The sequence below is a fragment of the Mchenga conophoros genome, linkage group LG9 (genome assembly GCF_057382185.1).
Source record: "Mchenga conophoros isolate Kocher_MC1m ecotype Shallow Benthic linkage group LG9, M_conophoros_male_GT1.1, whole genome shotgun sequence".
In the NCBI taxonomy this organism is placed as follows: Eukaryota; Metazoa; Chordata; class Actinopteri; order Cichliformes; family Cichlidae; genus Mchenga; species Mchenga conophoros.
Window position 1 is genome coordinate 15,105,833 of NC_140534.1, and position 15,918 is coordinate 15,121,750.

General features: G+C 41.0%; 1 protein-coding gene across 1 annotated transcript; it reads right to left on the reverse strand.

Annotated features, from left to right (window-relative positions):
• Positions 1-202: 202 nt before the first annotated feature.
• Positions 203-12,486, reverse strand: LOC146567067 (tumor necrosis factor ligand superfamily member 10-like). Its single transcript, XM_085286670.1, has 6 exons — positions 12,267-12,486; positions 11,156-11,281; positions 6,924-6,981; positions 6,715-6,810; positions 5,970-6,211; positions 203-3,728 (listed from the first exon to the last, which is right to left on the reverse strand). The coding sequence occupies exons 1-6, from the start codon at positions 12,372-12,374 to the stop codon at positions 3,519-3,521; spliced, it is 840 nt and encodes a 279-aa protein (XP_085142796.1). The 5' UTR covers positions 12,375-12,486; the 3' UTR covers positions 203-3,518.
• Between the last annotated feature and the right edge of the window lie 3,432 nt (positions 12,487-15,918).

Consider the following 15,918-nt stretch of genomic DNA (forward strand, 5'->3'; position numbering starts at 1 on the left):
TTTACACTTTGACTGCTCAGAGAAGAAAGGCACAATATAAATACTGGTCCATTCAGCAGATGTTTCCAAGAATTTCTTATTATATCCTTAAGAGCTGACTTTCTGGACTCACAGAGTTTGCCAACCTCAGCTTTTGATTAGAGCTTGGACTTCACCCTCGTCTCCAGTGCAACTGTCTCTCACATAAGACAATGGACAAAAATCCAAAGAGCTTTTTTATTGAATCTTTATTTCACATATTTACACCCACAAAAATTGGATTATTTACATTCACATTTAATTATCTGGCAAAGAATTAAATTCTTAATAACCTGATGAGTGTCCGTTTTTGATGTCTGGCAAATAAACTGAAGTGGACAAAGAGGGCTGAATTTAAGGTACTGGCTTAATTCACATCAACTTCCCAGTCTGATCGGGAGTGAAAGGGAAAAATAGCATGGACTGTTTTGTAGTAGATCCACTTCATAAATAATTAACCCCAAAACACAAATGTGAAACCACATTTTTACACCAAAGCTGGTCCGGAGCATAACATGACTTAACAAAACTTAAACAACCACCTTTACAAAAGTTCAAACACGCGTTCTTAAACACAACGTACGAGAAATGATTGTGCTTTGTATTTATTTACATAAGTAATACAGTGAATGTTGCATTCATGTCTTTTTATGTCACGTTAAACTCAACTAAATCTTGCTGCATCCATCAGTGAATACAACAAAATACCTTTAATGGGGATACTTGAGATTGAATTCATAACCAGATTAAAAGTATTCGTTGCTTAAAGTTACATTACCAGGTGTAGTCTCGTGTTCAGCAGCATCGAGCTGATCATTTTTGTGGTAATGGTAAATATTTGGAGGGGGTTTACATTCATGCCATTAGCAGATGATGATGATGTTAACTATAGCAACTTCTCCAGGTTTTCTGCACCTTAAATTAGAATTAAGATTTTATATTTTATTCCACTCAGAATGAAATTTGAGGCCAGCTGCTTTAAACAAGCAAAAACTGGAGGAAAAAAGCTGTTTGTGTGGTTTGTTTGATGCTCTAGTTGCGCATGAAAACAAACATTTCCTTGGCAGGACTGTAGACCTGACCTGGAACTTGTTGGGGAGTGCACTGGTTTGATTCCCATCGCATAAATTTTGAAATCACTTGGCCGCCAGTTTTTACTGACAGCTAGCAGACAGGAAAAACCTGGTCACCTTATTTGTTATATATTCTGTTCTCACGCTTTATTATTTTGAAAGACTGAGTGAAGACATTTGTCAACAGTTGAATTTCTTCTTTTCTGAATCATTAGTGCTGTACCAAACAATAGCTGCTCTGCTCTCACAAATCACTGGGACCTAATACGAGAGATCTGGAAGGTTAAATCAGGCTACGGTCCTATTTGATTGCCTCAAACATTTGTTTTCCATCATGCACCTCTGTCTGGTCATGTCTACTAAGGTTCGGGGCTGCAGAGCATGTGTGAAAACAGCTTTTTAATTTGAATTACCTTGGAAGGCATCTGCTGTGTTGTTCACTACAACAATGTGGAAAGCAGCAGAGCTACACAGACATGAAAACAACATATTTCTGCTGTTTAGATGCAGACCATTTTCCCGAGTCTGAAAGTCACATCTGCAGTTAATCCAACATAGCATGAATACCAACTGCAAGGGAGCATTTAATGCACCTCTTGGAGAAAGGTTGGACTTGACGAGCCAAAATGCTGAAGTCTGACAGAAAAAAGCGAGACTGTAAGCAGCCCTATTTCATAGTCCCAATATGGTTGTCAACATGATGGGTCGGTATATTAAGTATATCTGAAAGGCAGTAAATTGTCTCTAAGTTTAATACTTTTACCCACATGTTTGTACTCTGACTGGGGGAATATCAAGAACAAAGGGTTCACGAACTCAATACTTAAATGATTATTATAAAAATAAAAAAATATAGCACAGCATTTACATCTCTAAACAGGAATACACCTAAAATTTCTGTGTGGACTCAAATGACTTTTATACAAACATTTCTTAATGGCAGAACTGAGAACAACTGCAGCTGGTATTGCTTTTGTTTATTTGTGATTGGTGTATCCAGGCCTGGTGGGGAGCACTGTCCCCTCAAAGCAAGATGGTTCCTTGGTATAAACTTTATGGCCAGGTGGGCCTTTTATGTGGAGCTTTTGTGTTCTTCCTGTGCCTCCATGGGCTTTTCTCCAGGTGGTCCAGTTTGCTCCCTCAGTCCAAAGACGTACAATTTTCTTAGTGTTTCTAAATTAGTCATAGGCTTGGATATAAGCGTTAAAGCTCTGATTCTTTGTGCTAGCCCCCTGGAAGTGGAAGCCTGTTCAGGCAACACAGGCAGTTTCAATGGTTCCAACTTTTGGTGGTTTTAGGCACGACTGCTTCAGGGGTTAAAGAAGAATAAGAACAAAGAATAAAAGTTTGACAAACTCTCGGTCTTTGGCAAACTTTCCTGTGGATATTTGTGTTGCACAGCCACTTCACAGCCAAATTGTCTACCCCAGGCAAGACCACTATGGCAAAACATTACTTCCATCTGCACTAATTTACTTTTGGCTACATGACTCTGCTCTGGGACCCCTGCAGCAGCAGCAAGACCCTGCAGAGAAGAAAAGAAAAAGAGGCGATAGGTGAAGGTGGGCTACAAAGTGGCTTGCAGGTGTGGAGCAACTGTAGCTAGGCTGAAGCAGTTTAAAACGCATGCCCTACATTACATTTGCCTCAGGGTGTGTAGTAGGCTGTAAGAGTTGATCTGCAGGTTTGCATCTCAGTGTGACATTGAGACCTACCTATCCAAGACTTCAGCTAGTCTGTTGTTTAAGCCTCTGGAGACGCGTAATTTGGGGGGTATTCCGGTGTAGCCCGTGGATTAGTTTAGGAACTCCTTTCTAGATTGCATTTTAGCAAATTGAATCCTCCTTTTGCTCTCCACACAGATTGTAGATGACACAACAAGAAATTAAACAGTTTGTGCAACAAGTAGTCTATATTTTGCTGAAGATCTAGGTTGGATATTGGGTCCAGAGCTATGAATTAGGCATTAGATGCCTAGTTGGATATTAACTCATTCACTGCCAGCCATTGGCAGTGAATGAGTTAAACCCATTGACTCATTCACTGCAATTGACGGCTATAGACGTCAATGGCAGTGAATGAGTTAAAATTGCTTTTGGGCCTAAATATCCTTAAAAACTGTACTTCCGCCTTAAAGAGATGTTTGTAAAAAAAACTACACCCCTGGAAAGTCCAGTCCACACTTACTTTAAGACACTCGAATACAAAAGTCTGTTTGGTTTGATAAGCACTCATGCACAGCCACATCAGTGTCTTCTCCCCCAAGAGAACCAGTGTCGTAAAAGTTGTTTGACTTCTCCTTGACTTTTATAGTTTTGAACTCTAGGAGAAGTCTAGATGCTACCACACTCATCATTACAGCACGGTAGCATCATTAAGCTATTTCACCAGGTAAAACCCGAGATGCCCAGTCCAAGACCTGCTACTCTAGCTGATCAGAAATGCACCGAAGAAGCTGGTCTCCTCGTCCATGTCCACAGCAGATGCATTTGTCACCGTGACGAACAGGCGGTCGCCGGTAGTGAGCGGGAACAGCCCCCCCTGGTGGGCGGAGTGCAGAGAGTACTGGGAACCTCGGGACCAGCAGGAAGTGCGGCTTGTTTTCATCAGCAGGATGGGAGCCGGGTATGAGCTCATCTGTTGGGAGAAGAGCAGGTGAGAGAAATGCGATATGTTAGAAGCGCTAAAGAATGAGTGCTTCAAAGGTGGCGTGAAGGCAGGAATTACAAATTTTGATTTCATGTTTGAGTCTCAACCACAGAGAAGAGAAGCAACCAATCAGCTGTCAGCGAGCTGTCACTGCTTATGATCAAAAACCTCCTAAATTTTGTCTTAAACAAAAGCTTTCTTGGGAGTTGTTTACAAGTTTCTCAATCATACTCTGGTCCAAGAATCTGTCTTTTGCAGGACAAAACAAATTAATTTCAATTATAATCTGGGCTCAGAAAAAAGACAAAGAAGAATCCAATCCATGTGCTCCATGAGTACACTGGCATAAGGCCCTTCGGTGGCTGGTTTCTAAATGCTCACTAATAAAAAACAAGACTATTACTCAGAAAAGCTTTAACACAGACTTCTTTGATGGCCTGTACTACACAGTATCATTTCCGCACCAGAGGTTTTCGCTTGGTCGTTCAGCAAAAAAATCAAGTGGAAGTTGGTCAGGTGATAGTTGAGGCAGCTAATTTGGCTAATGCTAATCAGCTGCAGCTTGCCTGGTGAGTGACTGGTTACTGTCACATACCTGCAAACATCAAGCATGACCACTGTTAAACTAGTGAAGTCCAACAGTCACATTTAATAAAACATCCATTTACAAACAGATGGCACACGGCCCGGGATGCCTTAAAAGATTGTGACAATAAGTTCAGCATGTTTTTCCACTTGCACAGTCTCCACAGTCACTACAAGAAAGATTGTTGTCATAAATAACGGAGAAGCATCGGTGCAGATCCTCGGCTCAACCTCCTTAATTTGGTTTGTTATGACAGGCCATCTTAGGGCTGTTCGATATAACGATATATATCGGATGACGATATAAAAACGTCTATCGTTTCATTTTACGCTATCGTTTGTTTCGTGGTGTCGCAAAATAAACTCTTTACAGCAATATTTGTTCATGGTTTTGATGGTCACTGTAGTGGCTATATTAATTTCTTAAAGTTCTATCTTTCTCTTATATTTTATATAACCACACTACAGATGGACAAGTGCCTGTTTTTATGCGTTGTCGTTAGCAACAATGACGGTAAAACCATCGCGTGTCTGCTTGTTTATGTTCCACATAAACCTTTCACAATAAAGCTCAAGATCCTGTTGAGACTTTTCAAAATAAACTGAATCACGTGAAAGAGCAGATCATTTACAGATGAGAAGTAAAAAAGAGCCGCAGGTGCTAAAAAATAAACCTTAGACTCAAACGTTAGAACAGGCAGTTCCCCGCAGCACGCCGTGTAATAAATAAATACTCACAAAGAAAACGGCGGCCGTTACAACTTACGTCTAAAAATGTATAGTTTCATGCATCGGTTAAAACACTCGACTCCAGCTACATGATGCGCAGCTGGAAACACTTCACGCAAGTCAAGCTGCCCGAGATTCACAGAATTTACAAAAATGTTAAATTTTTGTGATTTATATCGTTATCGGACGATAGAATTCTTATATCGGAATATGAGATTTTGGTCATATTGCACAGCCCTAGGCCATCTGTAATGTCTTCTTCAGAAGGACTCCAAAGACTCCGAACAATGATTCAGGCGTCTGAATTGGCAGAAATTAACAGTTTGAACAAACACTCTCATGAACTCACCAGCTTTAAAACTTGCGACACAATCCCAACTATTACATCCTGATCAACCAGACTGGATGCCCCAGTGGGCTCCATTTTTGACATTTTTATTTTAATTCATTTTTGATCCAAAAATAAAAAGCACAATGGATTTGAATGCCCATTAATACACAAGCATAATGCTAGAAAATGGCTCTTTTTCATTTTTACGGGTAAAATATGTCCCCTTTAATTGAAGTTTTAGCTGACAAAGCAGAAGCCAAAGGTTACTCGATATTTACAGCAATTCTGTCTGAATGCTTATTAGTCATCATATTTTACTAGTCAGACACCATCCTAACACACCCCTGCCCGCCCCAGTGACTCAACAGTCTGCGATGTTCTGTGCAACAAACACTAAAAGATTACAAATAAATGTGCAGATAGGTCAAGACAAGCTGGATTTAATTCATGCAGAAGGAGTTTTGTTTTATCGCCAAAATGAATAATTAGACTGATGCATGAGTACAGGTCAAACCAAATGTTTACAACACTAGACGAGTGAAAGAACAAAAAGTGATAAGTTAGTTTATGAATGTGTCTCTCACCTTCTTATAGATGTACTGCAGCAGAGGTTTCCCCCTATCCTCCACCTCCTCGCTGTCCTCTCCATCCTCCCCCAGGTGGCTGTGTCTGAAGTAAGTCTGGGCGTAGACGTAGTAGAGGCCCGGCTGCGACACCACCAGCTCCCCATCCACCAGCTGGACGTCCTGGAGGAAGGCCAGCCCCTTACGGCCCTCCCACCATGAGATCTTCTGGCCATAAACGCGCCGCCCAGCAAAGACTGGAGCTGAGGAAGTAAGGCAAGTGGACAACATCAGATTTTGTTATGCAATCACATGTGATGACAGCTAAAACTTCATTTTAAGGGTGGTGGAGTTCAACAGTTTGTTTTAAAGACTCCTAATAACGAGGTCAGGATATGTGAAAGTAATCATTCTGAGCCAAAAACTCTCAGTTTTGGGAGTTTGTTCTACTCATAAATCTCTATGATGTCGGTGAGAGGGGATATCCCTAATGTGGTCATCTTAGGCCCAGAAGCTGCACCCAACTGCTGTCCAAATTTTGTTAATGAGGGGCATTCAATAAGAAGAAAGTTGGCTTAAAGGGCAAACAGCTTGTTTAAGACAGGGGATCTGGCTTATTTTGAAGTGTAACTCATGCAAAGCTACGCTAGTAGAGTCCAAGAATAAAATACAGACGTTGCCTTTAAATTGAAAGGTCACTCTGTGCATGCTGTTTAAATTTTGCTCTAACGCAATCCGCCTAACGGCCACTTTCAGCAGCACTCACCTCCTCCTGCTCGCTCCAGTTTGGGGACATAGCTGCCCGTGACATGAGCGGCAACTTTGGGGCGAGAGAGAGAGAGCAGCACCTGGGAGACTTCATCTAACGTGAAGGAAAGGATGGAAAATGCACCCAGAAAAGTCCGATCAGAGGATAGATCAGTATTTAGTAGGTCATAGGTCAGATGTTTGCATGTTTCGGTTTTGCTTTCTCACCTTTCACTTCCGACGAATTCTGCCTCAGCCTCTGCCTCTGCCTCTGCTGAGACAATGACTGTAGGAAAAACAGTGGTGAAGTAAGATTTTTGAGTAATATGTCTGTAACATTAAACATAGTAATAACCTTTTGCCACTTTATCTGCCGAGCGGGGCCATCAGCTCATACCGCAGACCTGCCAAGCAGCGTCTTATCTAACTTTGACCCTGTAAATGTGCTGACATCAGATCAGGAGACTTGCTCCTTTGAATAAAAAAAGAAGTCTTCGTGTTAACGTTGGCAACGGATTCTTTCCTGGAAACGACCCGTCTCCAATTTCCTCGTGTTTTTCATTTCTTTTGCCAATTAATTGGAAACTACTGCCAAACCAACTAAAACCATTTTCTAAATAATGGTTCTGGACAGTTTAGCTCAGCTGCAGAAATGTGTTTTAAAAGAAAAAAAAGAAGAGGCTTTCTGAAAGAATCTGAGAAAAGAGATAAGACATCATTTAATGATTATTTAGCTGTCAAAGAGATGATCAGAACATAACAACAGGTAACTTATTCAAATATTCCCAAAAAAGATGAGTTAATCATCGGAGATTAGAGATTCATGCATACTTTAAAAACAAGATGTCACTGGATAGTTTCAGCACGGGAATACTAATACCGGGTTGTCAGTCTGACAAACGGCTGGTCAGCCGGTTCATTGCTTTGGTTCAAACAGAAATATTTTCTCCTACAGGATCAATTGTCTTAAGGTGTCTTTTTTTATGCAAATAATGCTTCTTAGTGGCAAAATCCTGCTGATATTGGTGCTAGCACATTTGTAGGAACTAAGACTCATCACACCAGGCGGACAGGAGAGTCGTCTGCTGCTCATCTGCTTCAAGTTTTGACATGTTCCGTGTTCAGAGAAGCTCTTCTTCATACCTTGGTTGTAACGAGTGGTTTGTTACTATCGCCTTCCTATCAGTTCAATCTGGCATCAATGACGCATTTTCATCCAGAGAACTCACGGTCACTGGATATTTCGTCTTTTTCAGACAAGTGTCTGTAAACCAAAGAGATGACTGTGTGGGAAAATCCCAGCAGGTCAGCAGTTTCTGAGACACTCAGATCAGCTTGTCTGGCACCAACAACCTTTCAAAGTCACTTAAATCACCTTTTTCCCCATTCTGATGATCAGGTTGAACTTTGTCTGCATGTCTAAATGCATTGAGTTGCTGCCATGTGATTGGCTGACTAGATAGCTTTGTTAAAAAGCAGCTCAACAGGTGTACCTAACAAAGTGGCCAGTGAGTACAATAAAATGATTAAATTAGGTTTAATTGACGCTGTAAATCTTTACACCAACACATCTGCAGCTATGGGTGTTTTTTAGGTTTCTACCATTCACCTGCCTGTTGAGTGTGTTTTTAGAGGAAATGCTACTGTAAATTCAGATTCCTTCCGAGTTTAAAAACCCGAACCAACGTCCTGGATCAGACCGTCTCTGTGTTGTTTATGTTCTGAACTAAATTTAATCAACCAGCAGAATCGGAAAAAAATCCAACTCGAAGTATTTAGCAGAGCAGCAAAGTCAGAGGAGGAGAGAAGGGAACGAAAACAAACAATGTGCACAAATAGCAAGCAAAAGAAAATGAATATGTTTGCTGTGTGTGTGTGTGTGTGTGTGTGTGTGTGTGTGTGTGTGTGTGTGTGTGTGTGTGTGTGTGTGTGTGTGTGTGTGTCAGTGCAGGGCAGGTGAATGCATTCCTGTGCTGATTAAACCACACAGGATCACATCACATCTCCAGCTATGAAGGAGTTCATTGTGCATCCGCAGGCAGTGATTTGGATCATTTCAGTTTTTCTTTCTTCAGCGAATATCCAGGAAGCCCCTAATAATGATAATAATAATGACCCCTCTTTGAGTTTAAGAGATAAAGCTGCCTTTATTCTACATTTTTCTTTCTGCCAATGAATCCCATGGAAAACAATAAATTAATAGTTTTAGGATAACAATGGAGCCCTGTTAAACAGAAGCCTTGTTTTTTTTAGTCGTACTCCTGCTCTCCCGTGGCGCCCCTCTTGTGTTTATCATCAAGAGTAAAACTTTGCTTGAAATTTTCTTTGCTTGAAATTTAATTGAACTCCAGCTGTGCGGAGTTCAATTAAATAAGGGACCGCGGAATAAAAAATAACAATAAACCTTCTTCAGCATTTGCTTTGTAAGCATTTTTCAGACTTTGCAGCTGGGAGGAGTGTAGGAGGTTAGCAATGTCTCCAAAGCCCTGTGGGTGGGGAGTTTTTGATGCAGTGCAGTGAAGGAGAAGAAATTAAGTTTTGAAATCTCAGCAGCTGGCCAAATCATTCGAGTCATTAATAGAGATCGGCTGAAACCGATATGCACAGCTCATTTTCAGATTTTACCAAGCGGAAAAACTCTGCAGCTGAGACATGAAAGCAACTCTGAGCTGCCAGAAGCTGCAGAGCCTCTAATGCAGCGGTCCCCAACCTTTTTTACGCCACGGACCGGTTTATGCCCGACAATATTTTCATGGACCGGCCTTTAAGGTGTCGCGGATAAATACAACAAAATAAAACTAGTACCGGTACCGAAAAAAAGAAAATTTATTCATAACACAGATGAAAAGACCCAGGAAAACCGAGTAAACGATAAAAACGATAACAAAATAACGCTGAAAACCGATAAAAACCCTGAAAACTATACATTTCACACCTGAGCCTCAACTCTCGCGGCCCGGTACCAAACGACTCATGGACCGGTACTGGTCCCAGGCCCGGGGGTTGGGGACCGCTGCTCTAATGACCACTTGAGGCTCCTAAAGTGAGTCAGTCCCCCCAGTAACTCCCAGGTTTAACATGTACACCTTCAGATTTAAACAGGTTTACTGAAAACTGTTTTTATTCTAGTGACTTATTGAACCCTTCATAGTAGCTTTATGAGACCTGAATTATTTTAAGTTTATCCAGGCTTAAAGTTAGGGCTGTGCGTCTGATGAGTGTCAGGTAGCCTGTAGCTCTCTGCTAATATGTGGATTCTGGATACCAGCAGCTTTTCCAGGAAGTCTTTGTCTCTTCTTTGGTATTTTATCACTGTTTCTAAGTACTAATTATCTGATATATGTGTCTGTAGGTTACAACTAAACAGTCTATGGATGCAGCAACAACAAGAACAGCATGGCATCAGCCAAAATGTTATCACTGAGGCTTCAGAAGAGGGTTTTAGAAAGAATCAGGTGACGTCAGAGGCATTATATTCAGAGCAGCAAGTTAAAAGCCAATCAAGTTGCTGTGCATGTGAATAGGAGAGGCGGTTTCTGCTGTGTGGTAGCAGACACAGCTCTCTATTGGTTAAATATAAAGATGTATTTAAGTGTATTCTAACTTTTTCTTGGCTTCCTGTATCCATAGTGTGCATAAACATGGCGCGTATTCAGCATATGTTGAGTTGCTGTTTGTGTCGGCACTCTAATGAACGAATGATAACATTTCATGACTAATACTGGTTTACTCATCGTGTAGTCAGTGTGGGGCTCTGGAGTGTGTGTCAAACGTCTACAATAATGAATCTGTTAAAATGTTTATATTACTTTGAAACCCACTTTGAGGTTTAGATTTAAAATGTTTTTACAATGAGCGCACTGTGTTTATACCCTGTTTATTTTAGCATAACTAACGCCATTTCTCTTAGACGTTTCAGTGACGTTCTTCTTCTACAATAATGAAATTATTTAGATGTGTTAGCTGTTGTGTTGCTTGTTTATTAGTGAAGTTAGTTATTTGTATAACAAGCAAAACCCTCAATACTTCATCTTAAATACTGTTTTGTCCAATGTGTAACAACATTTGAACATTTCAATGAAAATGAACTTAAGAAATGCTTATTTGCCATCACTGGTATTCCTGCAGGATGAGGTCAAAATGATCCCCTAAGAGGTTTCAGTGTTAAACCTCATTTCGGGGCAAGGTAGCCAAACATTATAAGAGGGTTTTATCAGATTTGCTGCTTATTCTCTACATGTTTTTACATCCCACTGACAGCTTAAAGTTAAGACGCTTTCTCCCTATTAATTTAGACTGTAGCTTTAAAGTAAGCACCCTGATTTCTTTCACAGTTTTAATTTAATTTCAAAGTAATGCCACAGTGGCTGCATTCATTGTTTACATACAGTTTGTGGATTTTATAGGTCAGTTAAGTTCTGGGGGGTAAAAGTAAGCAATAATTCCTCGTGATACTGTACCTTCTCGATGAGGAGGTGAACCTGCTGAGTGACCTGCCAGCATAGATCCCCTCGCACATCCGTGATGCTCTGCAGGTCAGTGCCCGTCAGACAGGAGACACTGCTCCTGGCAAAAGTCTCCTTTATCTGCGAATAGTGACGGTATGAAGTATAGCATGGAACAAGTGGAGCAATGTCTCTTTATTTTCCCATCAAACATTCCTGACACACCTGACGGTCTCTGTGGTTTCATTTTGCAAAACCAAAAGTTGTTTTCAAGGTCTGTTCGCTTTAAAAACATAATTTTACATGCTGATGTTAACTTAATTGCACCAATTTTTCTTGCTCTTTTTTTGTAGAAAAATGCCCATTGTCCACACTAAAACAATTACTGTCTAAAGAGTTGGCTTTAGAACCTGAGTCATCATAATTTCCTGGCATGCATCCCTTTCCTTCCTTGTCATGTGTTTAAGTTTCATTTTCCACATATCGCTGCTGCATCTCATCTCTGGGTTAATGATTGATTGCTGTAAACAAAGGCTGAGAGTTGTACTGGACTGAATCCATCTGAGCAGAGGACTCTCAGATGTACTTCAACAAAAGTACAGTCAGGGCAGCATAATCACACTCACAAAAATTCAGGCGCATAGGTCTGTACAAACTCTTCCTGACAGTCACAGATGATCGTAAAATGATCTGCAGGCCACCTCTCCTGCTGCTTTTCTTTTTAATAACTTCCTTGTTCTCTGTTCTACGTTTGCAGCTGCAGAGAAAAACAAGGTGTGTATGTTTGCGTGACATTGCATTGTGCAAACCTTACTCCAGAGCAGCATAAGTGACCTGCATTACAATGTGTAAAAGAAAAGAAAAAAAGAAAAATAAATTAAAAGTGGGCTATATGTTCTTTGGAGCGCAGCAGCAACACCAGAGCGCAAAACTAATTAAAGTGGTTTGCTCCAGAACTTGTCACCGCTGAACTGCGCATTAAAACTCTAATTAAGTCAGCAGCAAAATGAAGTAAAACGCGGCTGCATCAACTTTGCCCCCGCCTCGCTGTGCGCAAAGCACGGCCATGCGTAAAAGCCTCCGCGCGTCCCTTACTCCTCTGTCCGAACTTTAAATTCTTCCTTACCGAGTTGAGAGCCGTTGTGAAGTGCAGCACGGTGATGGTGACGACCACAGTCTGCAGCAGAACCGCCACCAGCAGCAGGACCCCGAGCTTCGGACCGGAGCCCGTCATAACGACAGACTGCCGTCCGGTACCCGACCAGCGCCACCCGTCCCGTTCGCAGACGTCCAGAACAAGAACAATGGCAGAGAGCTGACTGCTTAACTTCTACCCTCTCTGTCCCCTGCAAGCAGGAGGAGGAGGAGGAGGCGGGGCCGGGCCTGAAGAACAAGAGCTTTTCCCTCTTTGAGATTTGTGCTGCAGGGATTATTGTTTCATTTCTGCGCTGAAAAAACACAGATAGCCTTCTAGTTTATTATGAAGTCTCATATCGTTGCTATAGATCTCTGCTCCAAGTTTTACTGTGAGAAAAATGCCTTTGACATGACCGGAGATCATGTTCTGAAACATGCTCAGAATAGCTCAGCAGTTGGATTTTGGAATGCACAGGACAGAGAGTTTGTGGAGGCTAATCTAAACGAATGATTTCACCACTTGTATTAAATCTTTATGAATTTGTGGTCCAGGGCAACAATGGAACAGCTGTGTTTATCATTAGTATCCTAAATTAATTGTATCTTCAGTTCAGATGTAAGGGGTCATATGTGTGTATCGCCCACTTAACTGTTTTGATTTGGGGATTCAGAGAGGTGAAACGTCTTCAAGCAACTTAAAGAAGTCCAGACGCTTTTCTTTGCAAGCTCCTTTGACTACGATGACCTGGATGACTGAGAACCTTCACAGACATTTGGGGATTCACTTTTTCTAGTTTCAAGTTTTTCCTGCTGCCTGGTGTCAAGTTAATAAGCTGTTAATAAGCTGTGTTCCTTTCCATAAGGAAGAGGAAGAGCATTAATTCAGCAGTCATGCCTTACATAACAAATGGTATCTAACTGTATGAATGAATAAAGTGTATTAATTCGTACAATAACAAATAGAAACTAAAATAAGCATATTTGTTATTCACCTGTTGTGTCATTTCAACTCATTGTGAGTCTTTACTACTTGCTGCTGTCATTTTACACTTGAACTGGTTTCTCTGTGGCACCTCCTTTTACTGCTCAGACACGCACAAGCATCACACTTGGCAAGAGGTGCGGTGAAATCATATTAATTGAGTTGACAACAACAATGTAATGTAATATCTCTTCCAACAAGTATTACACTGAACAAGTGAGAGCAAGAGAGACAAAGAAGCCAACAGGGGAAAAATTGTAGGAGGTTTTCAGTCATTTCAGTGTGTTTGACCACAGTTTGTGTTGAGGTCAAAACTCTTTACAGCCTCCAAACTGCTGGTCCTTTGTAGTTAGCTTCCTCCGTGCTATGTTAATGCTGTCAACACCGAACAACACCGGAGTAAAATGAATAAATTGTCCATTTGTCATTTTGTCATTTGTTAAGATTTTAGGACATTTTGAGATTTTTTTGAGATTCAGGTCTTTGAGTAAGTTTTGGATCGATACCTGATCCAAGTGTCACATTTTTGCATCATTTTTGGCACTTTAAGCTTTGTCCTTCAATGAACTCCTTCTTGGAAAATTGTCAGATTTAGATAATATTTTGTCATTCTTATCTTTAATATTCTAAAAGTTTAAACTTTTGCTACAGTATCCAGGGTGCTGTAGCAAATTTCAGAGTTTCATGAAAACAATACCGAAGTTTTAACTTCAAAGCGCATGCTTAGGAGTTCCATCTGAAGGGATCAGCGTGCATGAAATTCTTTGGCTGCATATAATATCCCAAGATGAACAAAACAACTTCTTGCAGACATACCCAAAATCCAACAGAAAACTGAATTGACTGTGTAATTACTGACATTTACTCTCTGTCCACAAAGGACTGCAGTCTGGCGTGAGAGATGGAGAGTAAGCCTTTATCTGTGAAATACAGAATTTAAAATGGGGAGTAAGGGAGGAGAAGGTCAGATAAATACTGTGGAGCACACGCATGTAGGGATTTATAGGTGAGGAGAAGGATTTTATATGAGAAACATGTTTTATATGCAGGGTTTGATAGGGAGACCAAACAAGCAGGAGCAAAGGTTTCAGCTGCAGAGTCTGAGCGCTTTGGCTGGAGTCTGGAGATGTTCTTTAGTTGGTAGAAGGCAGAGTTACAGATGGATTTAATATGGGATGAGAATAATTGGGTGGAATCCAGGATATGACACCCAGGTTGCAGACCTCTGGAGATGGTGAAATATATCATCCATCAATGTACAGATGGGCAGCTTTTCAAAGCAGAGATTTGAGAGCCATAAACCAGGAGTTCAGTTTTACTGTTGATCAGTTTTAGAAAACTGTTTGAGATCCTGTTTCTGATTTCTCCCAAGCAGCTGGTAAGGAACAAATGGGAGTACTGGCAACTGTATGTCATTAGCATAGCAGTGGAAACTGAACGTGATGAAAGGAAGAGATCCCAATAGATCCTTGAAGAACTCCTTGGTTGACTGAAACAGAGGAACATAAGCATTTTTAGGTGACATATTGTGTACTGCCAGTAATGTAAGACTGAAACCAGAGCCAATGTGAAAGAAGAAGAAGAGACTTTCTCAAAAACTTCAAAAACATCTTGTGTTTTAAAAGAATTCTGCCCTGCATGAGCTCAACATGCAAAATTCTGCAAAAACTGCTATTCTGATTTTGTTGTGCAACTGTAGCAACATCCCAGCTGTTTATAGACTTTGTGTTCCTATAGAAATCCTGGAGAAATCCCGGAGAATCAACCGCGTCAACATCAAATATGTTCAGTCTCACCATAATCTAAATTGCAAACCTTTCGACTTTTTGAACGCCGTGTTTGGTCTGTGGGGGAATTTTCCTTGAAATTGGAAGTATCACTCAGTCTATCCCAATATTCTCATGTTTGATGAAAGTTCTGGCAGCGTGAGTATTCTGGCAACAAGAAAGACAGCCTTTGGTGGACAGGACAAAATTAATTCTTGTGTTTTACACATGATATGCAGTAACGTGAAGCGCAATTTTAACTAGGTGTTTTCTAAGAGATTTGTATAGCTCTTTTGTAACATCCTGTAAGAGTCCAGACCTGAATACATGCCTGAAATAAAGCCCATCGACTGCAGCGTGCCCCGACATGCAACAAGGTGCAAGGGCCCATGATTGCTGCTTGCAGCCTGAGCAACAGATATGTTTTGCATCAATGAACAACAGCATTCTGATTTGAGTTAAAAAAGGGTATGCTCAGGAGAAAATCATAACTTAGAGTTTACTTCAAAGACTCTGACCACCTGAAGATACACTCAACAAAAATATAAACGCAACACCTTTGTTACTGCTCCCATTCCCCATGGGATGGACGTAGAGACCTAAAATTCATTCCAGATGCACAATATAACCATCCCTCCCAAACAGTGGTCACAAATCAGTCCAAATGTGTGGTAGTGGGCACATCTGCTATATTGAGATAATCCATCCCACCTCACAGGTGTGCCACATCAGGATGCTGATCTGACATCATGAGTAGTGCACAGGTGTACCTCAGACTGCCCACAACAAAAGGCCACCCTGGGAGCAAATAATTGATGAGAACACTTTGAATGATTGCACTTTCTTGGAAGTGTACAGGGCTTTGATGTTCATGCGTTGAACATGCCTCTGCG